The sequence below is a fragment of the Papaver somniferum genome, chromosome 3 (genome assembly GCF_003573695.1).
Source record: "Papaver somniferum cultivar HN1 chromosome 3, ASM357369v1, whole genome shotgun sequence".
NCBI lineage: Eukaryota > Viridiplantae > Streptophyta > Magnoliopsida > Ranunculales > Papaveraceae > Papaver > Papaver somniferum.
Genome location: NC_039360.1, coordinates 66,785,763 through 66,810,454, shown reverse-complemented (window position 1 = coordinate 66,810,454; position 24,692 = coordinate 66,785,763). Strand labels below are relative to the sequence as shown.

General features: G+C 36.8%; 2 protein-coding genes across 8 annotated transcripts; both read right to left on the bottom strand.

The window, feature by feature from the left end:
- Nucleotides 1-891: 891 nt before the first annotated feature.
- On the bottom strand, nucleotides 892-14,856 carry LOC113356382. 6 transcript variants are annotated; one of them, XM_026599494.1, is made up of 7 exons: nucleotides 14,711-14,856; nucleotides 14,564-14,605; nucleotides 9,175-9,756; nucleotides 7,218-7,303; nucleotides 2,196-2,447; nucleotides 2,009-2,110; nucleotides 892-1,905 (listed from the first exon to the last, which is right to left on the bottom strand). In XM_026599494.1, exons 4-7 carry the CDS (start codon nucleotides 7,269-7,271, stop codon nucleotides 1,168-1,170), a joined length of 1,146 nt encoding a protein of 381 aa, XP_026455279.1. In that variant the 5' UTR covers nucleotides 7,272-7,303; nucleotides 9,175-9,756; nucleotides 14,564-14,605; nucleotides 14,711-14,856; the 3' UTR covers nucleotides 892-1,167. The 6 variants fall into 6 exon arrangements, 4 of the variants coding, with proteins under 4 accessions (XP_026455279.1, XP_026455280.1, XP_026455281.1 ...); XM_026599495.1 differs by having other exon boundaries at nucleotides 9,716-9,756; XM_026599496.1 differs by lacking the exons at nucleotides 14,564-14,605; nucleotides 14,711-14,856 and adding an exon at nucleotides 3,028-6,528 and having other exon boundaries at nucleotides 2,196-2,752; nucleotides 9,716-9,729.
- A 1,414-nt stretch (nucleotides 14,857-16,270) lies between these two features.
- LOC113356381 (putative pentatricopeptide repeat-containing protein At1g77010, mitochondrial) lies at nucleotides 16,271-20,529 on the bottom strand. Of its 2 annotated transcripts, XM_026599493.1 has the most exons (5): nucleotides 18,011-20,529; nucleotides 17,803-17,908; nucleotides 17,566-17,728; nucleotides 16,622-16,735; nucleotides 16,271-16,510 (listed from the first exon to the last, which is right to left on the bottom strand). In XM_026599493.1, exon 1 carries the CDS (start codon nucleotides 20,369-20,371, stop codon nucleotides 18,323-18,325), a length of 2,049 nt encoding a protein of 682 aa, XP_026455278.1. In that variant the 5' UTR covers nucleotides 20,372-20,529; the 3' UTR covers nucleotides 16,271-16,510; nucleotides 16,622-16,735; nucleotides 17,566-17,728; nucleotides 17,803-17,908; nucleotides 18,011-18,322. The 2 variants fall into 2 exon arrangements, with proteins under 2 accessions (XP_026455278.1, XP_026455277.1); XM_026599492.1 differs by having other exon boundaries at nucleotides 17,566-17,908.
- Nucleotides 20,530-24,692: the final 4,163 nt, after the last annotated feature.

Here is a 24,692-nt window from a genome sequence, read left to right as displayed (position 1 = left end):
ATTCAACTAACTGCCAACGGAGAAAACCAAGCTGAGAACATTTTTAACAGATGCGAAACATTAACTGCATGTCACATCTCTATTTACATAAAGATTATTCAAGGCAAATAAAAAACTCGAATATGATAAGGAAAGAAACCCAGTTTCTTCAGTTTAAACATAGAGTTGTGTTTAATGACTCTTAAAAAGGAATTCAGAAGCGTAAAAAGGAATTATACCTGCACATGTTGATGCCGATCCTAATGCATTCACTTCTCACTCAGCAAAAATGAACATTAAGCATAATACCTATCAAGTAAACAAAACTGAAGGTCAGACTCCATAAATAAGATATACTTGAAGGTTTTTTGTTTAAGACATAATAAACTGAAAAAATGAAATAATGATTAGAGAGAACTTACTACCAGAGAAACATTAACACTGCGCTTCTCATATTCTACATCCTCAACTTTATCCACAAATCCTATCTCGGAATCTGTGATACCAAAGAGAACCCGCACAACGAATATCCATTCATGAGATACAATCCATGACACATCCAACATTAAAGTTATGTTTAATGACTCCTTTCAAAAGCGTAAAGAAGAAATATGCACGGGTTGATGCTGATCCTAGTGCAGTTCATTTCTCACTTAGCAAAAATGAACATTAAGTATAATACCTCGCAAGTAGATATAAACTGAAGGTCAGATTATATAAACACAAACTTAATGATATATGTGCGAGCAAGTGGAGTACTTACCAGGGATTTACATCTCCCCAGGTGGCTACTAGTGCTTCATCAGACTTTAAATGAAGCTACCTGCACAATCACATATAACAGAAAGACCACCCACATATACATATAGGATAAATAGAAACAAAGCAATGAAAAGGAAAAGTAGACTCATAACTGGTTTCTGTTCACATACATATACCAAAAAGATCAGTTGTTTCTAGATTAAGTTAAATACTTCTTCTGCGCAACTGCATAAAAGTCTTTCCTTAAGGAGAATAGGATAAGACATTTCCTTATGCACAAATGCATAAGAGTATGCATATTAAAGTGTTATGCATACATACAAAAGTGTGAACAAAAGCAAAAAAAAGATTAAAGCCATATGTTAGACATATATATATAAGTATGCAAGATGACTGATATATCTCCAAAAAAGTAGTGAAGTCATCTTAATTATATGTGATGGACCTCTTGGGATGAACCATGAATCGTCCGTTTCCAACATCTCTAAAGGTCTCCACAAACTGGTTAGCTTTTATGGTGCGTTCATCTGGTAGGAGAATGTCGTCGATCAATACCTTCAAATGAGTAGCAGGTACAGCGAAGCCGTGAGCCATTAGTCCTTGCACACCAGTACAAACTTTACAAGTTGTAATTATATCACCCTCCATGTTCAGCAATGAACACTGCTGCTGCATACCTGCACCTGATTGAGATGGTGATATGGCATGATCAGGTGAACTTGTTTGAGCTGCTGGCGAGACGGGAAGACCAGGTGAACTTATGTGAGCAACTGAACCTGATTGATTTGAACCAACATGACCTTGTGAAGAGTTCTGACCATGTGAAGTGCTACACATGTTCGAGGCAGCATCTGATGATGACATTGCATCTTGGATATCCTTCACTACATGGCATAATGTTCCAAATCCTTCAATAAGAACTCTTATCTTGCCACATAAGTCTTCCACCTTATTACTAAGAACTCCATCTTTAGACTTTAGTTCAGCTATTTTAGCACGAGCAGAAGCATAAAGATCAACTTGTGTACGAGAAACAGGACCTACAACACGAACCCGTCCTCTTGAATCCTTCCCAAACAATGAAGTCACTTCACAAGTTTCTTCTACTGGAGTATCTGCTTCCAGTTTTCCCTTGATGTCTTCTAGAACCTTAGTAAGTTGTTCCTGTAGTGTTGAGCATCACAATCACTTGCTTATAATATTGATCACTAGCTAGTATAATACAGTTAAAGAAGACTACATATAACTGAAAAATAATCTGACTCACATAGTATGGTTGCGCACTAGGTAAAATCACCTCATGCTCCTGTGAATGAGCTTTAATCCACACATCAGAGGTACTGATTTCTGCTTCAGGGCTCGCCGCCATCTACATTCAAAAACACAGTGAGTATGGATTAATCATTGTCCACAACAGTTTGAGGTAAGTTGCATCATTGAAATAAAATACCTACCAGTTCAGCTCTAACCAAACAATGTGGCTTGCGACCAAAGGTATGAGAGTAATCATATTGTTCTATTTTCCTCTTATTAACAACACTTTTACTTTGGACCGCAACATCATTCTCATTTTCACATAATTGTATCCAATCCTCTGACTTTACATTTGGAGGAATATTATCAATCCTTTCTTGATGAGTATTCCAAATATCATAATGGTCTTGACGTAACTCGCACTTGAATCTCCTCCATGGATCAGACATCCCCTTCACCATAATAGTCTTGGAAGTCTCAGGTAAATCAAATGCCATATGAAATTACAGAGCTAATCAGTGGCATCCTAAATGTGTACCTTGACTAAAATTAAGTAAAAAATGAGCAGAGATCATGTCATGGGGTAGATTTTGTATCTTAAGTTCATTCCAAACATCGTCCTTGTACTTGTCAGGCAATTTCCTCCAGGTTTCGTACGAAATAGGCACATGGGTACGAACCAAGGCACCCTTCCTGTGGCTGAGTTTTGTTGCCTTGGAAGAAATAGGTAGTCCATGTGACGACCCGAATACTAAACCTGCTTAGCTAATAGGATTATAACATAATTTCCAAATGAAGCATCGAACCAAGATTACCGATTCTAATAATCATAATTACATGAGCTAATCCCAAAGGCAACCCCATACACTCCTTGCGGAAAAATCATACAACACATATTACACGCAAATCAAGGCACATATAAGCATTTATATAGATAGTAAAACACACAAACATGCCAAAAGTAATAAAGACTCGTCATACTCGCAATACAAGGAATGCTTAATGATTACAAGAATTTTACAGAGTTCCCACCTGATTCTGAAGGCAAACCATTCTTACCTTGAGATCCTCAATCCACTGGTTCATCCTTTAGATCGATCGTTGTTAGTGAAGACTAACTGTTAATCACACAAGCACTCTAAGAATTAGCCAAAAGGCCCATACAAGTCTAACTAATGGTTCTAAGCCCAGTTATGACTTTACACCTTTTCATTCTCTATCTTTAGCATAGATAAGGTTTACTAAATGAATTGAGTTGGTTCTATAATCCATTAGATTAGTCTTAAAAAGATCTACAACTTTGTATAAAGAACCAAAATCTAATTCGGACCCCAAGGGGTCTAATTCATCAAAATAGGAAAACTAACTCTAAGCCCAAGTCCACCAAACCAGCCCATTAACTTAAGGCTCAGTCCATCTGGGTCAAACTAACGGTCAAAGGATCCAACTAACAGTCCACATCAGTCAAAGTCCAGGGTCAATGGTTCAACTCAGCCATATAGACTGAATCAAGTGAGTCGACTCAGTCAGACAAACTGAGTCACACAGAACAAGATCTAAATCAGACATCTAGCTCAGCTAACAATGAGCAGAACAGAGCCAAACATTTTAATTCATAATCAAAACACCAAAAACAACATATAATTTCTATCAACCTATTTCCCAGGCTTGAATCAAACTCCAACCATTACAATCTGCTCAAAGATATAACTTCCTTCATATTCATTAAACTTCTACCATAACCTCTTGTCACTCCATTAAAACTCATCTCTTTCTATTCAATACCACAGTTCCCTAAATATCATCATATTTACACAATCACCACAATGCATTTCATCTCCATCTGTAGCAAAAGCTTAGCTTCAATTCTACATTCTTGCACTTCCAGTTCTGCCACCATTGCAACATCCCTCTATGCAAGTTCTGTGACAACAATCTTCAGAACTGACTTGTCTCTACTCAACCCCTCAGCACTACCAATTCATCCATCCTATAACTGCAACTACCTAAAATTCATTTCAACAACACCACAATTATAACCTCCCTTTCAATCACTGTTACATCTCCTATAGTCAACAACACTGACCTTGCTCTTCTTTTTTTTTACCAACATCTGATCAACAACAACACTAATTCTAACTCTAACTTTATTTTCAATTCCACCATCTCAACTGCAACACTTCAACCATCCAACTCAGTTCAGTTTCATCATCAAAGTCTCTTCCATAAACTGTATGCATACTAATCAAAATCTGTACATCTAACCTGCAATTCAGCTTCAATCACTTGTTCATATCTTCATATCAGTTACAACAACAACATCTCAGTAATATCACCACTAATTCAACTAGACTCAACTCTTCTCTGCCACCAATTCAGCTTCTAACATTCATTATCTAGCTGTAACCCATACCAGCTCTTCCTTGATTAACATTTGTAATCTCAGTATCATCATTATCAACATCAATATCACATTAGCTGAAACTAAACAAAATTCTAATTATCCATCTGCACCATCTCAGCCTTCAGCTAGCACCACAAATCCTAATCAATACAACCCCATTGAAACAGCAACAGACCCATCTTCATATCCTCTAACCTTAATTTGATTCACACCTCAATTCTACGCAAAACCATCTTCTAAAATAAAAAGCCTAACTTCTAATTCTTCTCTGCAAAACCTTGAATTAAAATCCCAACTTCAATCACCTCAATCTAATTCATCTTCTTCATCGGCAGAAACCGACTCAATCACCCTAATTCACAAGAACCCTAACTTCTGGTTGATTTAGGGAAGAACAAAAACCCTAACTTTTTATGAAATCGAAATTAAACTTCATAAATTCATCTACACTTCAATTAACAAGAAACCCACTCTATAATCAATCAAAATAAACAATTTCATAAAGAAATTTCAATCAAAAACGAAATCCTAACTCTGCTTACCAGAATTCTGCTTTTCCAGAACTCAAACGACAGCAGCAGCATCACCATCACCTTATCCCTCAACTCAACAACTACAAGCTTTCTAAGATCTAATTTCGATAAACTCAAGCTCGAACCATTGAGAATAAAATCGACCGAGAGGAAGAAAGGAGAAGAACAGAACAAGCAAAGAAAGAAGAAAGGAAAGAGAAAAGAAAAGAGAAAATGATTTCTGATCGACACGCTTAGATGATGATATGGCAACTAGATTTACTAAGGAACACAAGAAAACGGATAAGGGAAACCCCAGTCGGTTTTGATACACAATGACTATTTTGCCCCTCGTATAACTCTGATGTTATCTTCTTCGTCCGGTATCCGAATGACATATTCGAGTAGTCCATTGCGCATAACTTTTAGAGATCTATTTGATAATGCTAATTTCGTATCTAGATTATTGTTAGACTAATTTCTATTAATTAACGTTCGTGTTAATCTAATCAATTCATTAGCGGTTAAATCGTCTTTTGATTACTGCTAGACCAGTCAAATAGGTTGACGAGCTTGAGGGTCCTTACATTCTCCCCACCTTATTCATTTTCTTCCTCGAAAATCGAACCATCCTTTTAAACGTTCAAAACTCCCCACCTTAGAGAAAAACTATCTCTCAACTCAATGCAAGTACTGCTCATACTTACAAACGCACAAAAGAAAATAACTCATTTTAAATGAGTTCGAAACAACAAGAAATGAAACACAACCTTGTATGTCTTTCTACAACTAATCTTTATAATTTGTAGCTCTAGCTTCAACTACACTGATTTAAATTCTATCCAAGAGGGAAATCTAAGTTTCTTACATGAACTTCTATAATGGAAGCTGTAAATTTTAGACTTAAGTTCTCTACACTAATTTCTATTTCAATAAATTACTGGTTCAAAGTATATTACCAACTACTCTGTAATAAAGTTTATATATGATATTCAGGGTCTATCAAATATACTAATCGCACTATTCTTTTAGTATTGGTTTTCCTATGTATTCATAATTTTAGACTTATTATTTTCTAATCTCACATAAAGTAATTGGTTTACCCTACAATTTTACTTCATAAAATGTACACATAGTCAAATAAACAAACAAATCAATTCAAACAAATCTTTTAGTTACTGCTATCTTTTAGTGATTAAGGATTATCTCACAGCCCATTCCAGTTCTAAACTATTCTAATTCATAAATTGTCACTAACTATTATCTATTCTTGCCCATGTAAGATCTAATAGTGAGCTTTGATACCAATTTGTGACGACCCGAATACTAAACCTGCTTAGCTAATAAGATTATAACCTAATTGCCAAATGAAGCATCAAACCAAGATTACCAATTCTAATAATCATAATTACATGAGCTAATCCCAAAGTCAAACCCATACTCTCTGGTACTATATAAATGAAGATCTCTCGAGTGATATGAATATAATAATGTCTTCTTTTACAGATTAACAAAAATATACATATACAAAAGCTACGCAATATCTCTGATACGATAAAAGCTTTAAGCCACAAAACGGTTATCTTCGAGCGCACCTTTTCTTCTGATTACTGAAAACTGAAGTGGGAACGAGTGAGCACATCATCCCAAAGGGGTGCCCAATGGAATATGCTTCACAGTTCTAAAAGAATATAAATCGAAAGAAACAAGAAGAAATTGATCATTCAGCTATTTATGCATCATGAAGCAAGTGTCACTCTAACCTCGCCAAACTCTTTGGAGAAGACGACGCGAGAGCAACCCTAATCAATAATAATAACATCGTCCACACAGAGTGCCCATACAAACCATAGTTCAGAATATTACCATCAAGACCAGAAAGTTAGACAAACAAGTATAATATACACACGAGTGATTTCCCCAAAATAAAATAGTATATATAATAACGAAACGGGGAATAAGCCGCCCTACTAGGTACTATTATAACTGGGAAGAAGCCGCCCTACTATATATTATTTATATCCTATCGAAACGGGGAAGAAGCCGCCCTACTAATATATTGAAACGGGGAAGAAGCCGCCCTACTAAATAATATTAAAACGGGGAAGAAGCCGCCATACTTAACTTAGCAAAGAGCCGTGCGGAATCACAGACACTCCTTGCGGGGAAATCATACAACACATATTACACGCACATCAAGGCACATAGATAGTAAAACACACAAACATGCCAAAAGTAATAAAGACTCATCATACTCGCAATAGAAGGAATGCTTAATGATTACAAGAATGTTACAGAGTTCCCACCTGATTCTGAAGGCAAACCACTCCTACCTTGAGATCCTCAATCCACTGGTTCATCCTTTAGATCGATCGTTGTTAATGAAGACTAACTGTTAATCACACAAGCACTCTAAGAATTAGCCAAAAGGCTCATAAAAGGCCCATACAAATCTAATTTAAGCCCATTTATGACTTTACACCTTTTCATTCTCTATCTTTAGCATAAATATGGTTTACTAAATGAATTGGGTTGGTTCTATAATCCATTAGATTAGTCTTAAGAAGATCTACAACTTTGTATAAGGAATCAAAAGCTAATTCACTTTGTATAAGGAATCAAAAGCTAATTCGGACCCCAACGGGTCTAATTCATCAAAATAGGAAAACTAACTCTAAGCCCAAGTCCACCAAACCAACCCATTAACTTAAGGCCCGGTCCTTCTGGGTCAAACTAACGGTCACTGACGGTCAAAGGAGCCAACTAACAGTCCACGTCAGTCAAAGTCCAGGGTCAATGGTTCAACTCAGGCATATAGACTGAATCAAGTGAGTCGACTCAGTCAGACAAACTGAGTCACACAGAACAAGATCTAAATCAGACATCTAGCTCAGCTAACAAAGAGTAGAACAGAGCCAAACATTTTAATGCATAATCAAAACACCAAAAACAACATATGATTTCTATCAACCTATTTCCCAGGCTTGAATCAAACTCCAACCATTACAATCTGCTCAAAGACATAACTTCCTTCATATTCATTAAACTTCTACCATAACCTCTTGTCACTCCATTACAACTCATCTCTTTCTATTCAATACCACAGTTCCCTTAATATCATCATATTTACACAATCACCACGATGCATTTCATCTCCATCTGTAGCAAAAGCTTAGCTTCAATTCTACATTCTTGCACTTCCAGTTCTGCCACCATTGCAACATCCTTCTATGCAAGTTCTGTGACAACAATCTTCAGAACTGACTTGTCTCTACTCAACCCCTCAACACTACCAATTCATCCATCCTATAACTGCAACTACCTAAAATTCAGTTCAACAACACCACAATTATAACCTCCATTTCAATCACTGTTACATCTCCTATAGTCAACAGCACTGACCTTCCTCTTCTTTTTGTTTACCAACAGCTGATCAACAACAACACTAATTCTAACTCTAACTTTATTTTCAATTCCACCATCTCAACTGCAACACTTCAACCATCCAACTCAGTTCAGTTTCATCATCAAAGTCTCTTCCATAAACTGTCTGCATACTAATCAAAATATGTACATCTAACCTGCAATTTAAGCTTCAATCACTTCTTCATATCTTCATATCAGTTACAACAACAGCGTTTCAGTAATATCACCACTAATTCAACTAGACTCAACTCTTATCTGCCACCAATTCAGCTTCTAACATTCATTATCTAGCTGTAACCCATACCTGCTCTTCCTTGATTAACATTTGTAATCTCAGTATCATCATTATCAACATCAATATCACATTAGCTGAAACTAAACAAAATTCTAATTATCCATCTGCACCATCTCAGCCTTCAGCTAGCACCACAACTCCTAATCAATACAACCCCATTGAAACAGCAACAGACCCATCTTCATATCCTCTAACCTTAATTCGATTCACACCTCAATTCTACGCAAAACCATCTTCTAAAATAAAAAGCCTAACTTCTGATTCTTCTCTGCAAAACCTTGAATTAAAATCCCAACTTCAATCACCTCAATCTAATTCATCTTCTTCATCAGCAGAAACCGACTCAATCACCCTAATTCACAAGAACCCTAACTTCTGGTTGATTTAGGGAAGAACAGAAACCCTAACTTTCTATGAGATCGAAATTAAACTTCATAAATTCACCTACACTTCAATTAACAACAAACCTACTCTATAATCGATCAAAACAAACAATTTCATAAAGAAATTTCAATCAAAAACGAAATCCTAACTCTGCTTACCCGAATTCTGCTTTACCAGAACTCAAACGACAGCAGCAACATCACCTTCTCCCTCAACTCAAAAACTACAAGCTTTATAAGATCTAATTTCGAGAAACTCAAGCTCGAACCATTGAGAATAAAATCGACCGAGAGGAAGAAAGGAGAAGAACAGAAGAAGCAAAGAAAGAAGAAAAGAAAGAGAAAAGAAAAGAAAAGAGAAAATGATTTATGATCGACACGCTTAGATGATGATATGGCAACTAGATTTACTAAGGAACACAAGAAAACGGATAAGGGAAACAGTCGGTTTAGATACACAATGATTTTTTTGCCCCTCGTATAACTCTGATGTTATCTTCTTCGTCCAATATCCGAATGACACATTCAGCATAACTTTTCGAGATCTATTCAATAATACTAATTTCGTATCTAGATTATTGTTAGATTAATTTCTATTAATTAACGTTCGTGTTAATCTAATCGATTCATTAGCGGCTAAATCGTCGCTTGATTACTGCTAGACCAGTCAAATAGCGTTGAAGAGATTGAGGGTCCTTACAGTCCATATTCATCGACCTCCACTGCTGCTTCCAGAAAAATCTGTAAAATACCAAATGTCAAAGCTTAAGATTGCGTAGGTGAAAACAAAGCATCAATAGAACAAAACCATCCACATAACAGATAACAGAAGTGACTTTTCATAAAAAGAGCGCAAGTGATCAAACCAAACAATTCAGAAAACATAAGTGACTTCTAATTTAAATTACAGAGTTAACACAAATGATATTTTCTAAACTCTCATTGTCAGTGAAAGCTGACTGATAAACTGTAGGAAATTCAAGCTTATCTACTGCGGACGTTAATTTCTGAGGTGAATGCAACACCACAGACCATCCCTCAGGTGAAATATCCGTTGAGTAGAACACTTGGGATGCTTCAGATGCGAGGATAAACGGCTCATCAACCAATCTATTGATACTTTTAATCTTGGACAAGTTAACCTTTATCACACTTGAGGTTACATCAACTTGGCACCCATTAATTTTATCTTCAACTCTGACCCAATCACAATATAAAATTGTTTCTTCAAATTCCAAGTAATTCAAATTGATAGCTTCTTTAATAAGTCCATAATAGGTAATTTCAGCTTCAAGGTAATTTGTGTTCGTCGACTTAGCTCTATGTCTTGTAATAGCTTCCATTGAGACACCAATGTTTTGTGATACACGCTTCGCATAACAATCTTGTGGGGATAAAGTAAAGCCATTGACTTGGTATTTTGCATTTCATTGTGCCTTGAACTGAGGTCCTTGCGTGAGTCGCCAAAGAACTGAATCTGTTTCATTGGCTTCTATCAACTGCAAAAGATCATGTACAAGTTAGTTGCATAACCAGAATTGAGAATTCAATCAGTAATTGAAACATTTATCATATTTTAGAATATTTACCAATATAAATTATTCTTATTAACCTTTATCATCATTTTTCTAAGAACAAAATCAGTTTCATCACTAATTATCATATTTCTAACAACTGAATCAGTTTCATCAGCTATATTTATAAGTACACAATAAGTTCAGATATGAGGAAAGACACTGCTTTATTACCTCGTCGCGTAACCATAAATGGAAAGTCTTTAGGGTCTGGTTGGACGAATGATTTCCCTGACCATGAGACCTGGCGCAATTAACATAGGAATCATACTTCCTACGATCAAATAACAATTCAAGCAGTATTAGATCAATAACCCAAATATCAACAGCCACTCACCAATATGAAACTAATTTCTTTGAATTACCTTTGCCAGTCATCAATGCCAACATATTTAGAAAGTATCCATCTGCGAGCTTGTTCAAACTGCACTTGATTTAAAGTGATGTCCTTGGCCTTACTTCAATGCATCTCATCAGCAAACTCGCCAGCATCATCCAGAAAGGCCTGTCGAGTATGTTTATGAGTACCATCACCATCCTATGATATGTCCTCCATACTATATAAGCTATCTTCTCGCAGCACATAGCCTCTTGCAATGCACCTATCAATGTACTTTTTATTGCGAACCAATCCTTTGAAACCTTTCATTAACCTGCAAAAATCAGTCACAAAAGTTAACTAGTTCAGTAATGCCAATTTCTCAAATTATAAATCAAAAAACAAAGTAAGTAAAGCAATTACCTCTCAAAGGGGTACATCCACCTAAATATGACCGGAACGCAGATTAAAGCTCTGTCTGCTAGATGCACCATCAGGTGAATGCTAATAACGAAAAAAGAGGGAGGAAAATGCTTTTCCATTACACACATTGCTTCCACCACACTTGCTTTTGCTTTTAGAAGATGTTCTCTGTTAATGACCTTCGCGCACAAAACTTTGAAAAATATGCTTATCCGGTGAAGTGCAACTCGTAGATCTTTTGGTAGTGAAGTCGCGACATGAACGAGCAACGGAAAAATATATTGCATTAGTACATGGTAATCATGAGACTTCGGATTCCTTATCTCCGGAGGGTTGATGCTGACATTGTTGCGAAGATTGGAGAGAAATTGGACGGGACCTTCAAGTTCTTCAAAACGGTACAAAAAGCAACTTTCTCTTTTTTTGTCATCGCAAAACTTCCATCTGCCATTGATGTTTTACCAGTCACTTCATTTGTGTGCAACCATAAATTCCTTTTAATCCCCATAGCTTCCAAATATTTACGTGCATTCACACCATCTTTGGACTTACTATTCCCCATCACAGTATTAATAATATGCTCCGTGATATTCTTCTCCGTGTGCATAACATCTGTGCAACGTCGGACAGAATTCGAACCCCAATTTAGAAAATCATATAAGATGGACCTTCTTGAAAATAGAGAGTTTTCAGCTGCCTCTTCTTCTTTATCAGCACCGTGTTCATTGTCCCGTTCAGATCCTCTTTTACGTTTCCTTGCTGATTGTTTTCCTTTCCCTTGTTTGCATTTAATATTACATACCATCTCTTCAACCTGCAACCCTGTTAATGGTCATGGAGCTGATCCGCGTTCTACCCCTCCAGCGAAATTCAATCTATCATCTCTATACTTGTGTTTTGCTGGCATCCATCTACGGTGACCCATGTAACAGATCTTCTTACTGTATGAAAGCCACTCAGCAACTGTCGTTTCTTCACAAGTCATACACGCATGATACCCATGAGTAACACATCCAGATAAGGTACCCAAAGCCGGGAAATCATGGATAGACCATAACAGCCTCGCCTTCATCAGAAATTCAATCTTAGTGAAGGCGTCGTATGCTAGTACACCTTCATTCCATAAGAGCTTCAACTCATCTATCACTGGCTCTAAATAGACATCGATATCTTTCCCTAGTGCTCTTGGGCCTGATATTAACAATGCCAACATTGAAAATTCTCGCAACATACAGTACGAAGGAGCAAGGTTATAAGGCTGCAGAATTACTGGCCAACAACTGTAATTCAAACCGAAACATCCATTAGGGTTGAATTCATCTGTCGTTATTCCAAGTGTAACATTCCGCGGCTCCTTAGCAAACTCTGAAGAAAACTTATCCGCACACCGCCAAGCCGCATAATCAACTGGATGTCGCATCACATTCATATCTGACTGCGTTTTAGAATGCCAATACATTGCCTCTGCTATCCATGGTATACTGCAAAACCTTCTCATCCTTTCAACTATCGGAAAATGTCTGAATGTCTTTTGCACAACTTGGGTAAATTTCCTTTCATCATTGAATTTTTTTACGTATCTAGGTTCTTGACAAACTGGACACTTCGACAATGCACTTTTATCCTTCCAATACAAGACGCGGTCATTTACGCACGCATCATACGTTATATAATCCATACCCAGTTCTTCACTCATCTTCTTAACTTCAGGGAACTTACACGGCAACGTGTTTCCTTCAGGAAGCATCTCTTTCATAAACTCTAAGACTGAAGTTACACCGTTGTCTGAAAATCCATATTGCGTCTTGATGTTATTCAGTTTTATAGCAGCGTAAAGAGCTGTGTTTCCTTTAGGACATGAATGGTACAAAGGTTCTTTTGCATGCTGATGTAGATACTGTCTTCTCTTACTCCTGCTGGTTCCAACATTCCCATCTACTGTATCTCCGGCATTCACATATACACCTCCACCAACATTCTCATCTACACCATCTGTTGTTGGATTAACTGAAGGGCTGAAAATATGGTCCAATAAAGGATCGACTACAGGCTCAATATCATCAACAACATCTCCCACATTGGCATCTACACCATCTATTGAAGTATTACCCCTGTGTACTTGATGCGCTTTTACTTCAGAACTTTCACCATGGAAACGCCACAATGTATACGAAGAATCAATCCTATACTTGAGCAAAGGGAACGAAATTTCACCAAGTGGTACTGAACCTTTACCATTGACACATCGTTTACAAGGACATGAAAAAAACATACTCCCACCACCATTATTCTTAACAAACTCTATAAATGATTTTACACCTTCTATGTATTCTGGAGACTTACGATCACAATCCATCCACATCTTGTTGATATCAACTGACATATTACCCTTCAAAATATATACTTAAAAGATTAAACAATTAGCCCTAATGGTTACAGGGTTGCCGAAGCCCTGTCATATAGAGACAAATTTCTCTTCTTAGAAAAGAGAATAAGCTACAACTAGCCCATGTAAAACCACTAAGACTAAGACTACAAAACCACCATACAACTACACAGTAAAATCACCAAATACCTAGGACTGTAAAACAACCACAGAACTGAACTAAAGATGTAAAAAAGTGAACAGAGAGGGAGAGGATTCTTTAAGTTTTTAAATTTACTTACAGTTTTATCTTGATTTTTCAGTTCCTATGTGATTCTTTATATTGAAACTAATTTAAAAACCAAAATAAACAAACACCCAATGACCCAAATCTAAACCATCTTAACATGAAACAATCATCGAATTTGATTAAAAAAAAAAACAAACAATCATTGAAAATCTACTATCATTTATCAAACACCCAAATTTGAAGAAAAATAAAGTAAACAGGGAGAGAAAGAGAGGGTTCTTTTCAGTTTTTAATCTTCTTTTGTTTTCTATTTCAGAGAGCTTTATCTTGATATCTTAGTTTCTATTTGATTTTTATATTTTGAAAAAAATCAAATCAAAATTGAAAATAAACAAATACTAAATCTATCAAAATTAAAAACAAACAAATACCTAAATCTAACAAATACCCAAAATGAAAGTAGTTTAACATAAAACCAACATGCAACATCTCATTTCATCTATCAAACACCCAAATTTAACATACAAAGCAATTATCAAAGACCCAAATTTCATCTGACCTAAATTTCAACTTTAAAGAAGAAACGAAAATAAACAAAAAAAGAAGAAACTTTATACCTAAGATTATCACGATTAGCGGCTGATGATTAGTTCTTCCAACTGCAAAAGCACAACTAAGATAAGTTAGACCTAAAAATCGAAAAGTAAAACTAAAATCAAAAACAAAATCTGAATCTAACAGAAAGTAAAGTGAGAGAGAGTTACACAGTGAGTGGGTGAGAAACTGATTGCAGAAATGAAGTATCTTCTTCACTCAATTTCTGGATCTAGTTTAAATAAGAGTAAATGAGAGAGTAAAGAGAGAGAGACGGAAAGAGATAGAAAACGAGTGGAGGAGAAATGGACGTACAGGGAAAAAAGAGGGGGAAAGTAAAGAGAAATCCGCCGAAAGGTATTAGGGGGTAAAATATCCTGCACACTAGCTTTTCACACGGTGGCTGAAACTGTGTTTAAAGTGTAGCCAGCTACACGGATTTTTAGCACGCGTACAACATGTTTTAGTTGTGAATCACAACAGAATTAAACAGTTGCGAGTTTAGTCACCGTTTCAGTTGCGAAATTTTAGCAACTAGAATCCGCAACTGAAATTTCGCAATATCTCATAAGTTGTTGCAAACCTGAGTTGCTAATCCCAATATATGGTGTAGTGGTTTATTGCTATAGAAAGAGAAAACGATTCTGATTTATATACCATAAGAATTTTATTCTCTGTTACAGTATGCAAATGTATTAGCCCGGATACTGAAACCTTAACTGAAGAGATACTCATTCAGAAATAGATATAAAAAGTATTCTTTCAGCTATATTGTTGAAGTCGTCTTAATGCATTTTCCACATAATGGTTTCCTTGAAACAAGTGACAAGACAAAAAAAATTTGTAATAATTCTTTAAATTTATCTTGCTTCATCTATGTCCACCTCTAAAATGTTTGTATTGTTCTCAATAAACTAAAATAATCTTATAACTACATAAGATTTGACAACGTTCTCAATATTTCTGAACAATTTTGATGGACTTTAATGCATAAGAGAAGTGATTTTGGATCCATATGTCTCAATAAAAAGTCTCAAAAGCTTTTGTGAATGAAATCGGTAACTTCTTACGTAACCATATTTTGATATCTTAATTGATTTTCGAAATTCTATTTCCTAATCAGGCACGGGTATATTTTCGGTAAAGAAAACTCTTAAAAACTTGTTTCCTCAATTTAGTCTTGATTTCTGAATACATATAGGCAAATATAACTGAATCAGTTTATTCTCTTGGGTTTCAAATAAAAGTGGCTTCTTGGAAAAACTATGTTTTCAGAAAAGAACTATATTCTAAAGAATTTTTGGTACATCTGGTGATCCTCAAGCTTTGGTGGAAACATTTTGTTTATTTATTATGAGTAAGAAAACATTAAAAAGAAGCAAAACAAAAAAATGATAAAGAAAAAAAGAGTTTTGGTGAAAGAAGATATTAGTTTTGAGAGGAAAAAAAAAGGATATTTTGATGAAATAAATAAATAAATAAATCATAGTATTACAAGGGTTACCAGTAAAAAAATAGATTTTGTGGTGAAAAAAAACTAATTAGGTATTTGGAAATAAGGGTCACCAGTGGGAAAAAAAATTGTGACGAAGAAACAATCCTACTAAATATAAATAGTACGTTTCAGTGGATTTTTTTTGTAGTAGATAGAAGTGGCACTCTCCTTATCAAAAATTTAAAAAATCCATCTGACACGATCATCAGGGATTAAAGGGTTCGAACCCTGAAAAGAAAGAAAACAAAAACACCGGCAACAAGCCAGTCACTACAAAACGCCACAACATATAATAAATCTTCTGATTTGCATCTTACGCCAAAATCCTGTCAAACTCCTCGCCTAAAGAGTCTGGATCAAACCTCTCAAAGGTAGGATGAGGATATAACCCTGCCAACCAATTAGCATCTCTAAAGTGTTTTACTGTAAACATCATATGAGCAAGTTCTCCCAAAAATTATTTAAGCACCTGATGCTGAAACACAAAGGTGAAACTGTCAAGTTCCTGGATTCTAAATGGGTTGAAACAGAAAGTGAAACTGTTAAGTTCCTGCATTCTAAATGCAGTTTGGAAAAGATCATTTACCTGAACAGCGAGACATCACTTCATTTGTTTCCTTGCACGTTCGGAGGAATATCAAATATCTTCACGTCTTTTTGTCTGAGCGACTCTGTTCAGCTTTAGAGTCCTTGACACTGTCTGCATGGAGCAAAATTCAGAGTGAAGCATATTATTGAAATATTTACGTACCCATCTTGCTAAAGGACTAGTTAACAAGCTCACAGTGTAATTCTCAGAACTTGACAAAAAGAAGCATCGGATTTAAGTTTACTTTAATTTTTATTTATTTTCCAACTTTATTGTTGCTTAAACATGATAATCATCCAACAAACAGAAACATGGATAAAAGCTCTATACATCTTTGTTTATGTAAAGAAGTAGCTACAAAAATAATCACAAGTTTCTTCTTAAGCTTTTACTTTTTGCAATAGTGGCTCAGACTATGTGAGACAGAGTTGGTAGACAAATTGGAACTGAATTAAACTCGTTATCTGCGAGTAACACATCCCTACAGTTTTCTGGCCGCTACCAATTGATTTACACTAGAGGAAGGTTAAAGCCTTCACACACGAGTAACCCAATAAATGCAATTGTGAAAAAACAAGAACAGGCACCATTTAGCACCAAATTAAGAGAAAGACATCAAAATATTGGTTATCCAAAAACTACCATCCAGCCTAAAAAATATAATGATCAGAGGATATAAGTTTAAGGCCCATTGAAGGGAATTTGCACAAGGAAATCAGGTCAGAAATACAAATCAAACATATGGTGGTGTTTAAGATTACCCTACTATTGTACGTCACAGAGCCACTTATTTAGAATTGTACAGGAGACCTTATAGTAGTATTAAATAAAGACTATATTGTACATGTGCAAACTTAAAATTTAACAACAAAGACTTTTACTATTTTTGTACAGGCAAGTGTTGTTCTGTGAATTTTTAGCATCAGAAATGATTAACTTACCGTGGAAAATCCCGTGTGAGAGAGGGAGTTGGGCCACTTCAACTTTAAACATGGGTGGAATATGAGATGCGTACAAACCAAAGCGAATTTTTAACAGAACTAAATATCATTTGGTCATAAACAAATAGATGGCTCAAACTGCCTGGATATCCTTACCTAAATACTGAAGTAAAACACGGTAAGAAATTGCAGCATGTTAGAATGCTAAAAAGGTGCTCATATAGACAAACAACTCACCTGTAATTATAAAGATTCATACCAAACAAATAAATATACAATTCTCAATTCTCTCCTTTTTAGTTCACCAAGGAATTTGCTGTTCCTCGTTAGCTAGCTTATCAACCTGAAAAACAGTGAAAGGAATGGATGAGATGTGAAGTCTTCTAGGTTAATAGGCATTTACAATAGGTAGCTGGTTGAGGGTTCATCTGGAGAACTGGATCACCTTGGTGTTCAGGGTGCAATGTTCTGGTGTATGCCTCATGCATGCAAGGAACCTTATCGAACACCAAAGTAGCAGGTTTCAGGATCATGTCTATCATCTCAGGAGGTTAATGAAGGAGTTGGATTTGACAACAAGAGTTTCTATGGTTTGATAAACTGAGAAATTAGATCTCATCATCAGCTAGTAGACATATACGATTTGGTCGGGGAACTTCAGCACAAAAGGAAGGATCCTACAAAGGCAATTGATCATTCCCTAATGAAGATGGTCTGAATATTTGCTTAATATTTTTACGCGAATCGAATTTCCACTTCAGTCATCGATCCAACTATAACCAGGAATTTTTCGAACTCCCCTCTCTTCCATTAACCCTCTTATTTGTGCTGATCTCTCCCAATTCCCGCAGGTGGCATGTATGCTAGATAGCTGCACATAAGCGCTTGATTCTCTGGGTTCGAGTTCACAAATACGTTCTGTTACCTTCATACCGAGAGATTCATTTCCATAAGCCCTGCACCCCTTTAATATGGAAAACAACATGCTTGAATCTGCCTTAAATGACGTCTGGTCAAAGAGATTCATGGCTTCTGCGAGAAAACCTGCACGAGCAAACATGTCAATCATGCACGAGAAATGTTCAATCCCCGGCTCAATATTGTATTCTTGTTTCATTAAATGAAACCATTTCTTTCCCTCCTCAACCAAACCACAATGGTCACAAGCAGATAAAACCCCTACGAAGGTAATGTTATTTGGAGCAACTCCTTCGTTTCTCATCTCCTCGAAAAGCTTTAAAGCTTCAATCACATAACCGTTCGCTGCATAACCCATCAACATTGAGTTCCACGGGATTTCATCAGTTGTTTTCATCTCGTTGAACAGTCTTCGCCCATCTTCAATGTAACCGCATTTACAGTAGAAATCAATGAGGGCCGTGCAAATGAACTGATCGGATTCTAAGCCAATGACTGTAGCTCGAGAGAAAATTTGCTCGCCTAGGCTGAGAGAACAGGTGCTAGCACATGAACTAATCACACAAGCAATGCTAACTTGGTCCATCGGCAAACCCAACCTGTGCATATAACAAAAGAGATTCAGTGCTTCTATAACACAACAATTTTGGTTATAGCCAGCTATCATTGAGTTCCACGATATCAAGCTTCTACTTGGCATCATATCAAAGGTCTCCCTGGCATCTTTGATTCTCCCACATTTAGAGTACAAATTAATCATCGTATTTAGCAGTAGGGTATCATAATCATATTTCTGGAGTTCTTCAAAGAATTTGCAAGCATCATCTAGACTTCCACATTTGGAGTACATGTCAATAAGAACAGTGGCAGTAATCATATCATGTATGAAGCCAACTTTAAATCCATGTCCATGAATTTGTTTGCCAATGATAGCAATGCCCAGGCTAGTCGTAGCCGACAAAACACTGGCAAGTGTAGTGGGGTCTTCGCGAATTCCATCATTCCGCATTCTACTGAAAAGATTGATCGCTTCAACTCCTTCGTTATTGGCAACGTATCCAGCAATAATAGAGTTCCATAATACAGCATTGCATTTACCACCACCACTGTGATCCAAAACTTTTCTTGCATCCATCAATCTACCACATTTTGTGTAACCTGTGATCAATGCCGACAATGTGAAGTCATCTGGTTGTGTCTGCAAAGAATTTAATAAATGATTGGCACTATCTACATCTCCACATTTTGCGTACATATTAACTAGGGAGCTCATTAAAACTTCATCAAAACCCAAATTGTTGATAAACATGCGAGCATGAATTTGTTTGCCAAAATCCAAAGCTGTCAAAGCCGCGCAAATTTTAAAAACAGTTGCTAGTATATGAGTATTATTCTTCCATACGGTATCATTGGAGTAATTCAAAGACTTGAACAAGTTCATAGCTTCATCATTACGTCCAATTCGTGCATACCCATTAATCATAGAGTTCCAAGGTTTCTCATCTGTAACAGGCATTTTATCAAACAATTCTCTAGCAGTATGAAGATTGCCCGGTTTCGCAAAACTCGATATAGTAAATTTCCACGAGTATTCATTCTTTTCGGGCATAGAATAAAATAACCGGAGTGAGTCTTCTTTATTAGTTCCAGATTTTAGGTAAGCTTCGAGCAAAGAGTTCCATGAGTAAGAGTCTCTGTGGGGCATTTCATCAAACAGTTTTACCGTGTCAGATAATTGACCACATCTTGTGTACATTTGGATAAGAGGATTATCCACGGAGAGAGAAGAATGAAGAAGACCAGCTTTGAGTATGAGAAGATGGAGTTTTTTCCCTTGATTAATATTGCTGCAGTTCCGCAGATAGTTACGGATATCAAGCAGCTCCATTATCACCGAGAAATGGAGGGTATATGTATATGTCGGTTTAGTCTGTGTTTGTAAATCGCAACGACAGAGGAAATTTCCCTAGAACTAATCGAAAGTTCATGAAACCACGTTGAAGAAGAAGAAGAAAGGAACAGTTTGGACCGGTAAATAGACAACGAAAAGACCAAGGGAATCCTCTGTGTGAAGAAACCTATAAGGCGGGAGGGTGTACTGGCCACTGGGGCAACTCCAGTGAGGGAACTTCATTCACCGAAAGCGGCACTTAAGCTGGATGTACACAAGGCTTATGATAGACTCAGCTGGAACTTCATTCACCGTGCTCTTTTGGCGTTGGGTCTTCCTACTTGGCTGGTAGATCGTATCATGTTTTGTATCTCTTCAGTAACATATGCTGTGAAGATTAATGGAGCTCGCCATGGATTTATTAAACCAACATGTGGAATTCGTCAAGGTGACCCGCTGTCGCCATATATTTTCATTTTGTGCTCAGAAATTTTATCGGCGAACCTTCTACATCTTGAGTTGACAGGATCTTTCAAGGGAATGAAGATTTCAAAAAATGCACCTCCAATTTCGCACCTAATGTACGCGGATGATCTCCTCCTAGCCAGCCAAGCACCCATTGAGAAATGTTACAACCTTCTTAATGTTCTCAACAAGTACAGCTCCTCGGCAAACCAACAATTCAATCTCACCAAATCATCACTAATTCATCATCCTCGGCTATCTCCTGCAACAATTCATCAACTCCAAGCAGTGTTCCAACTTCCATTTACATCTACACCTACTACATATCTTGGGGTTCCACTAACGATGGGAAGGAACTCCTCAACTGCCTACACGACAATTGTCAACAAAGTGGCCCTAAAGATGCCAGGATGGAAGACTCACTCTATGTCACCAATGGGAAGATTGACAATGATAAAGACCTTGTTGGCAGGAACAACCAACCATATTATGCAAAATACAATGCTCCCTGGACATGTTCACAAAAAACTGGACAAGTTTTATAGAAATTTTCTGTGGGGGCACTCAAATTCAGAAAGGAAGCTCCATCCAATCAACTGGCAGAAAGTCACGAAGCCAATGCAGGAAGGTGGATTGGGAATTCGAGCAGCAGCTCCGATGAACAAGGCGCTCTTTCTAAAGAGAGCATGGTCCATACAACAGAATCCTTCGTCACTATGGGCTCAACTTTACAACTCCACCTACCTCAAGGGTAATGATCTCCTCCACATGCATCAGGTAAGAGTTTCCAAACCCAGTCCATCATGCAGAGCCATCAACTCACTACAACTAATTTTAAAACAAGGTTTGAAGCACATTATAGGAAATGGGTTAGATATTCCTCTGTGGAATCATGGTTGGATCCCAAACCAACCACCCTTACCTAACAACCACTTGTCAAACTTCTCTAAAGTTGCAGATCTGTTAGATCCCATCACTAATCAATGGGATAGACAAAAAATTGAGTCCATATCGCCTTCGCAGGCTGTGACCAGCAGCATCTTGAGCATCCATCTACCATCATCTGCCTGTCCAGATAAACTGGTTTGGGGACTCAATATGGAAAGTTCAGTGTCAAATCAGCGTACTCAATGATAATTCAATCGGAGGAAGACCAACAACAAGCTGCATCTGATTCTACAAGGTTCAAAGACATATGGAAGCTACCTTGTCCACCAAAAATTCAATTCTTCATCTGGAAGATTATTTTAGGAGGCCTGGCAACTAAACTAATGTTGTACGAAAGACGGATATCCATATCTCCATTATGTCCTAGATGTCTTGCTCTACCGGAATCAGTGGAACACATGATCTTTCATTGTCCAGGCTCCATACAAATTTGGAATCAGGTGGCACAACTATACCCTCCTCTAACTGGTTACATTTCTTTGTTACAGCAACAATCAGTACAGGGTATTTTGAAGCTGGACAACAAATCCCAACAGCATATCACTTGCCTTCTCTGCTTCACTCTCCGGGGCATTTGGTTGACACGGAATCAACAAGTTTTCGGATCAACGGGTTCTCAACAACCAGCATACACAATTCTAAACATGTTCTGGGAATTCCAGTTTGCATCCACCCATGTTCCATCAGTAATTATTGGGCAATCACCGAATCTTAAAAGTGGCAGCCAAAAATTTTATCACATCATTTCAATAAACTGGCAACCACCTCCTGCGCCATGGCTAAAACTAAATACTGATGGAGCGGTACGAGGAATCTTAGGAATGCCTGGGTTTGCAGGAGCAGGATACATATTACGGAACCACTGGGGAAACCATATCATCTCATCAGCAATTCCTCTTGGCAGCACAATGGCTATCGTGGCAGAAACAAAAGCATGTTACCTTGGGCTAAAGGAAGTGGTTAACATGAGGCCGACTCATCTACATCTAGAAATGGACTCAACAACTCTTGTGCACTGGCTAACATCACCACTCTCTACGGAATTTGCATACCCTTGGCAGTTGTACCATCTAATTACAGACATCCACAAGCTACTCAGGCAAATCCAAAATGTTCGTATCACCCATATATATAGAGAAGGTAACAAAGCAGCTGATGCATTAGCGAACAGAGGAGCTGACAAAGCAGCAGATCCACTATAGGCTGATTCGACAGAAATATGGATGGATACAACACCTCTATATTTCTAACTCCTTTTATTGTATCAGATAAAGCCCAAGTTCCATCAGCCCGTGTAACTCGACTTTCATTTTAATAATAGAACCCTGATTTTGGACATACTAAAATCTTTCAAGGCATACAAAACAATAGTCCCATCTTGGGTGACCTTATAAGGGGTACCCTATGGGTAGTTCAATTACCTATATACCCTTAATATAAAAATTTAAAATCAGTTTTCTAATCAAAATCAGTTTCCCTTAACATCTCGTCCCCCTCCTGCGGAAAAAAAATTCATCATCGTGATTAATTGTCGATTCGTAAAAATTTGATCGTCGATTAAACTCAACCACATAATGACTCGTACAAAGAAAACTAGGGACTAGGCAAACCAAATCGTCTTCTAATCCATCAATTGAAGAAGAAGAACCAATTGAAGATGAAGGTGTAGAAACTGAAAATCAACCACCAATTGAACCAGAAACTGAACCAACTACATCTCCAACTCCGGAAATAAGGATAAGAAAGTAAGTTTTACAAACCCAATCTCCTATTTGTTGTTTTTCATCGATTAAATGACGGTTACAGTGTTGGGTTCGGTTCAAAATTGAGTTGCATTTTTAGCCGAATTGTTCATCACAAAAGCTTCCTGCAAGTGTATATGAACAATTCGGTTAAAATTTCATGAAATTTCAAGCCGAACCTAGTCACAGATAGAGATGCATAGGGGTTCGGCATATTCGATAATCATAATATGTGCCGAACCTAGCAGATTTATGAGGTTCAGCTATTACGATATTCTCAATATGTGCCGAACCAATAACAATATTTTAACCCAAAAAATAACAAATTGATGTTCGGCTCATACGATTTTCGAAATATAAGCCGAACCAGTAATTATTATTTTTCTGGGCTATTCAGGATGTTGTTCGGCTCATAGATGTGAGCCGAACCGTTCATCAATTGGTAGATTCGGCTCATAGATGTGAGCCGAACCTCAACATGTTTTGCCGAACCATGATCAAAAAAATCATCTAAACAACCTTTTATAATTCTGAAAATTATCTTAATCACTAAACAAAATATTTAATCACTAATCAATATTACTAACACTAATCGTAAAGGGCAGATTTGCCATTAAAAAAATTGGGTTAAGGGGTAATCTGATTTTGCTATTTCAAAACCTTTTTTGTCTTCATGTGGCATGCCTTGAAAGATTTTGGTATGCCCAAAATCAGGGTTCTAATAATAATCTAGTTCTCAATAAAAAAAAAAGCTAGTACATCTTTGGGATGGTCCACATGGTATGGACCAAAAAGTACCATTATGGGTAGACCTGTCAAAGGTATTTATCGAAAGGGATATGGGCCTCCGCGGTATCCGTTAACGATAATATTCGATGGATATTCAAAAATATTTTTCGTATCCGTTCCGATAATAATTTCGGATATCCAATAATATCTGATAGTATTTCATAGTAATAAAAATAATTTAAATTTTTTTAGTGTTTCTCTACATATCATAAGTTACAAAAAAAATCAAGAAAACCTTAAGGAAATTCAAATAAATAAAACCAAATACATTGATCAAATGCAAAAATTTCACTTTATAAATTATTACATTAAATTAGATTTAAACAAAACTCAAATCTTCTCTACCAGAATTGAAAAAAATTCTCCGCGCTTTT

Excerpts from the sequence above, each read along its gene's own strand:
- LOC113356382 (XM_026599494.1), bottom strand. The coding sequence starts at position 7,271 with ATGAACCAGTGGATTGAGGATCTCAAGGTAGGAGTGGTTTGCCTTCAG. Across the intron at positions 2,448-7,217 it reads TGGTTTGCCTTCAGAATCAG|GGGATGTCTGATCCATGGAG; the intron begins GTGGGAACTCTG and ends ATTATGGTGAAG. Across the intron at positions 1,906-2,008 it reads CTAGTGCGCAACCATACTAT|GAACAACTTACTAAGGTTCT; the intron begins GTGAGTCAGATT and ends TCAACACTACAG.
- LOC113356381 (XM_026599492.1), bottom strand. The coding sequence starts at position 20,371 with ATGGAGCTGCTTGATATCCGTAACTATCTGCGGAACTGCAGCAATATT.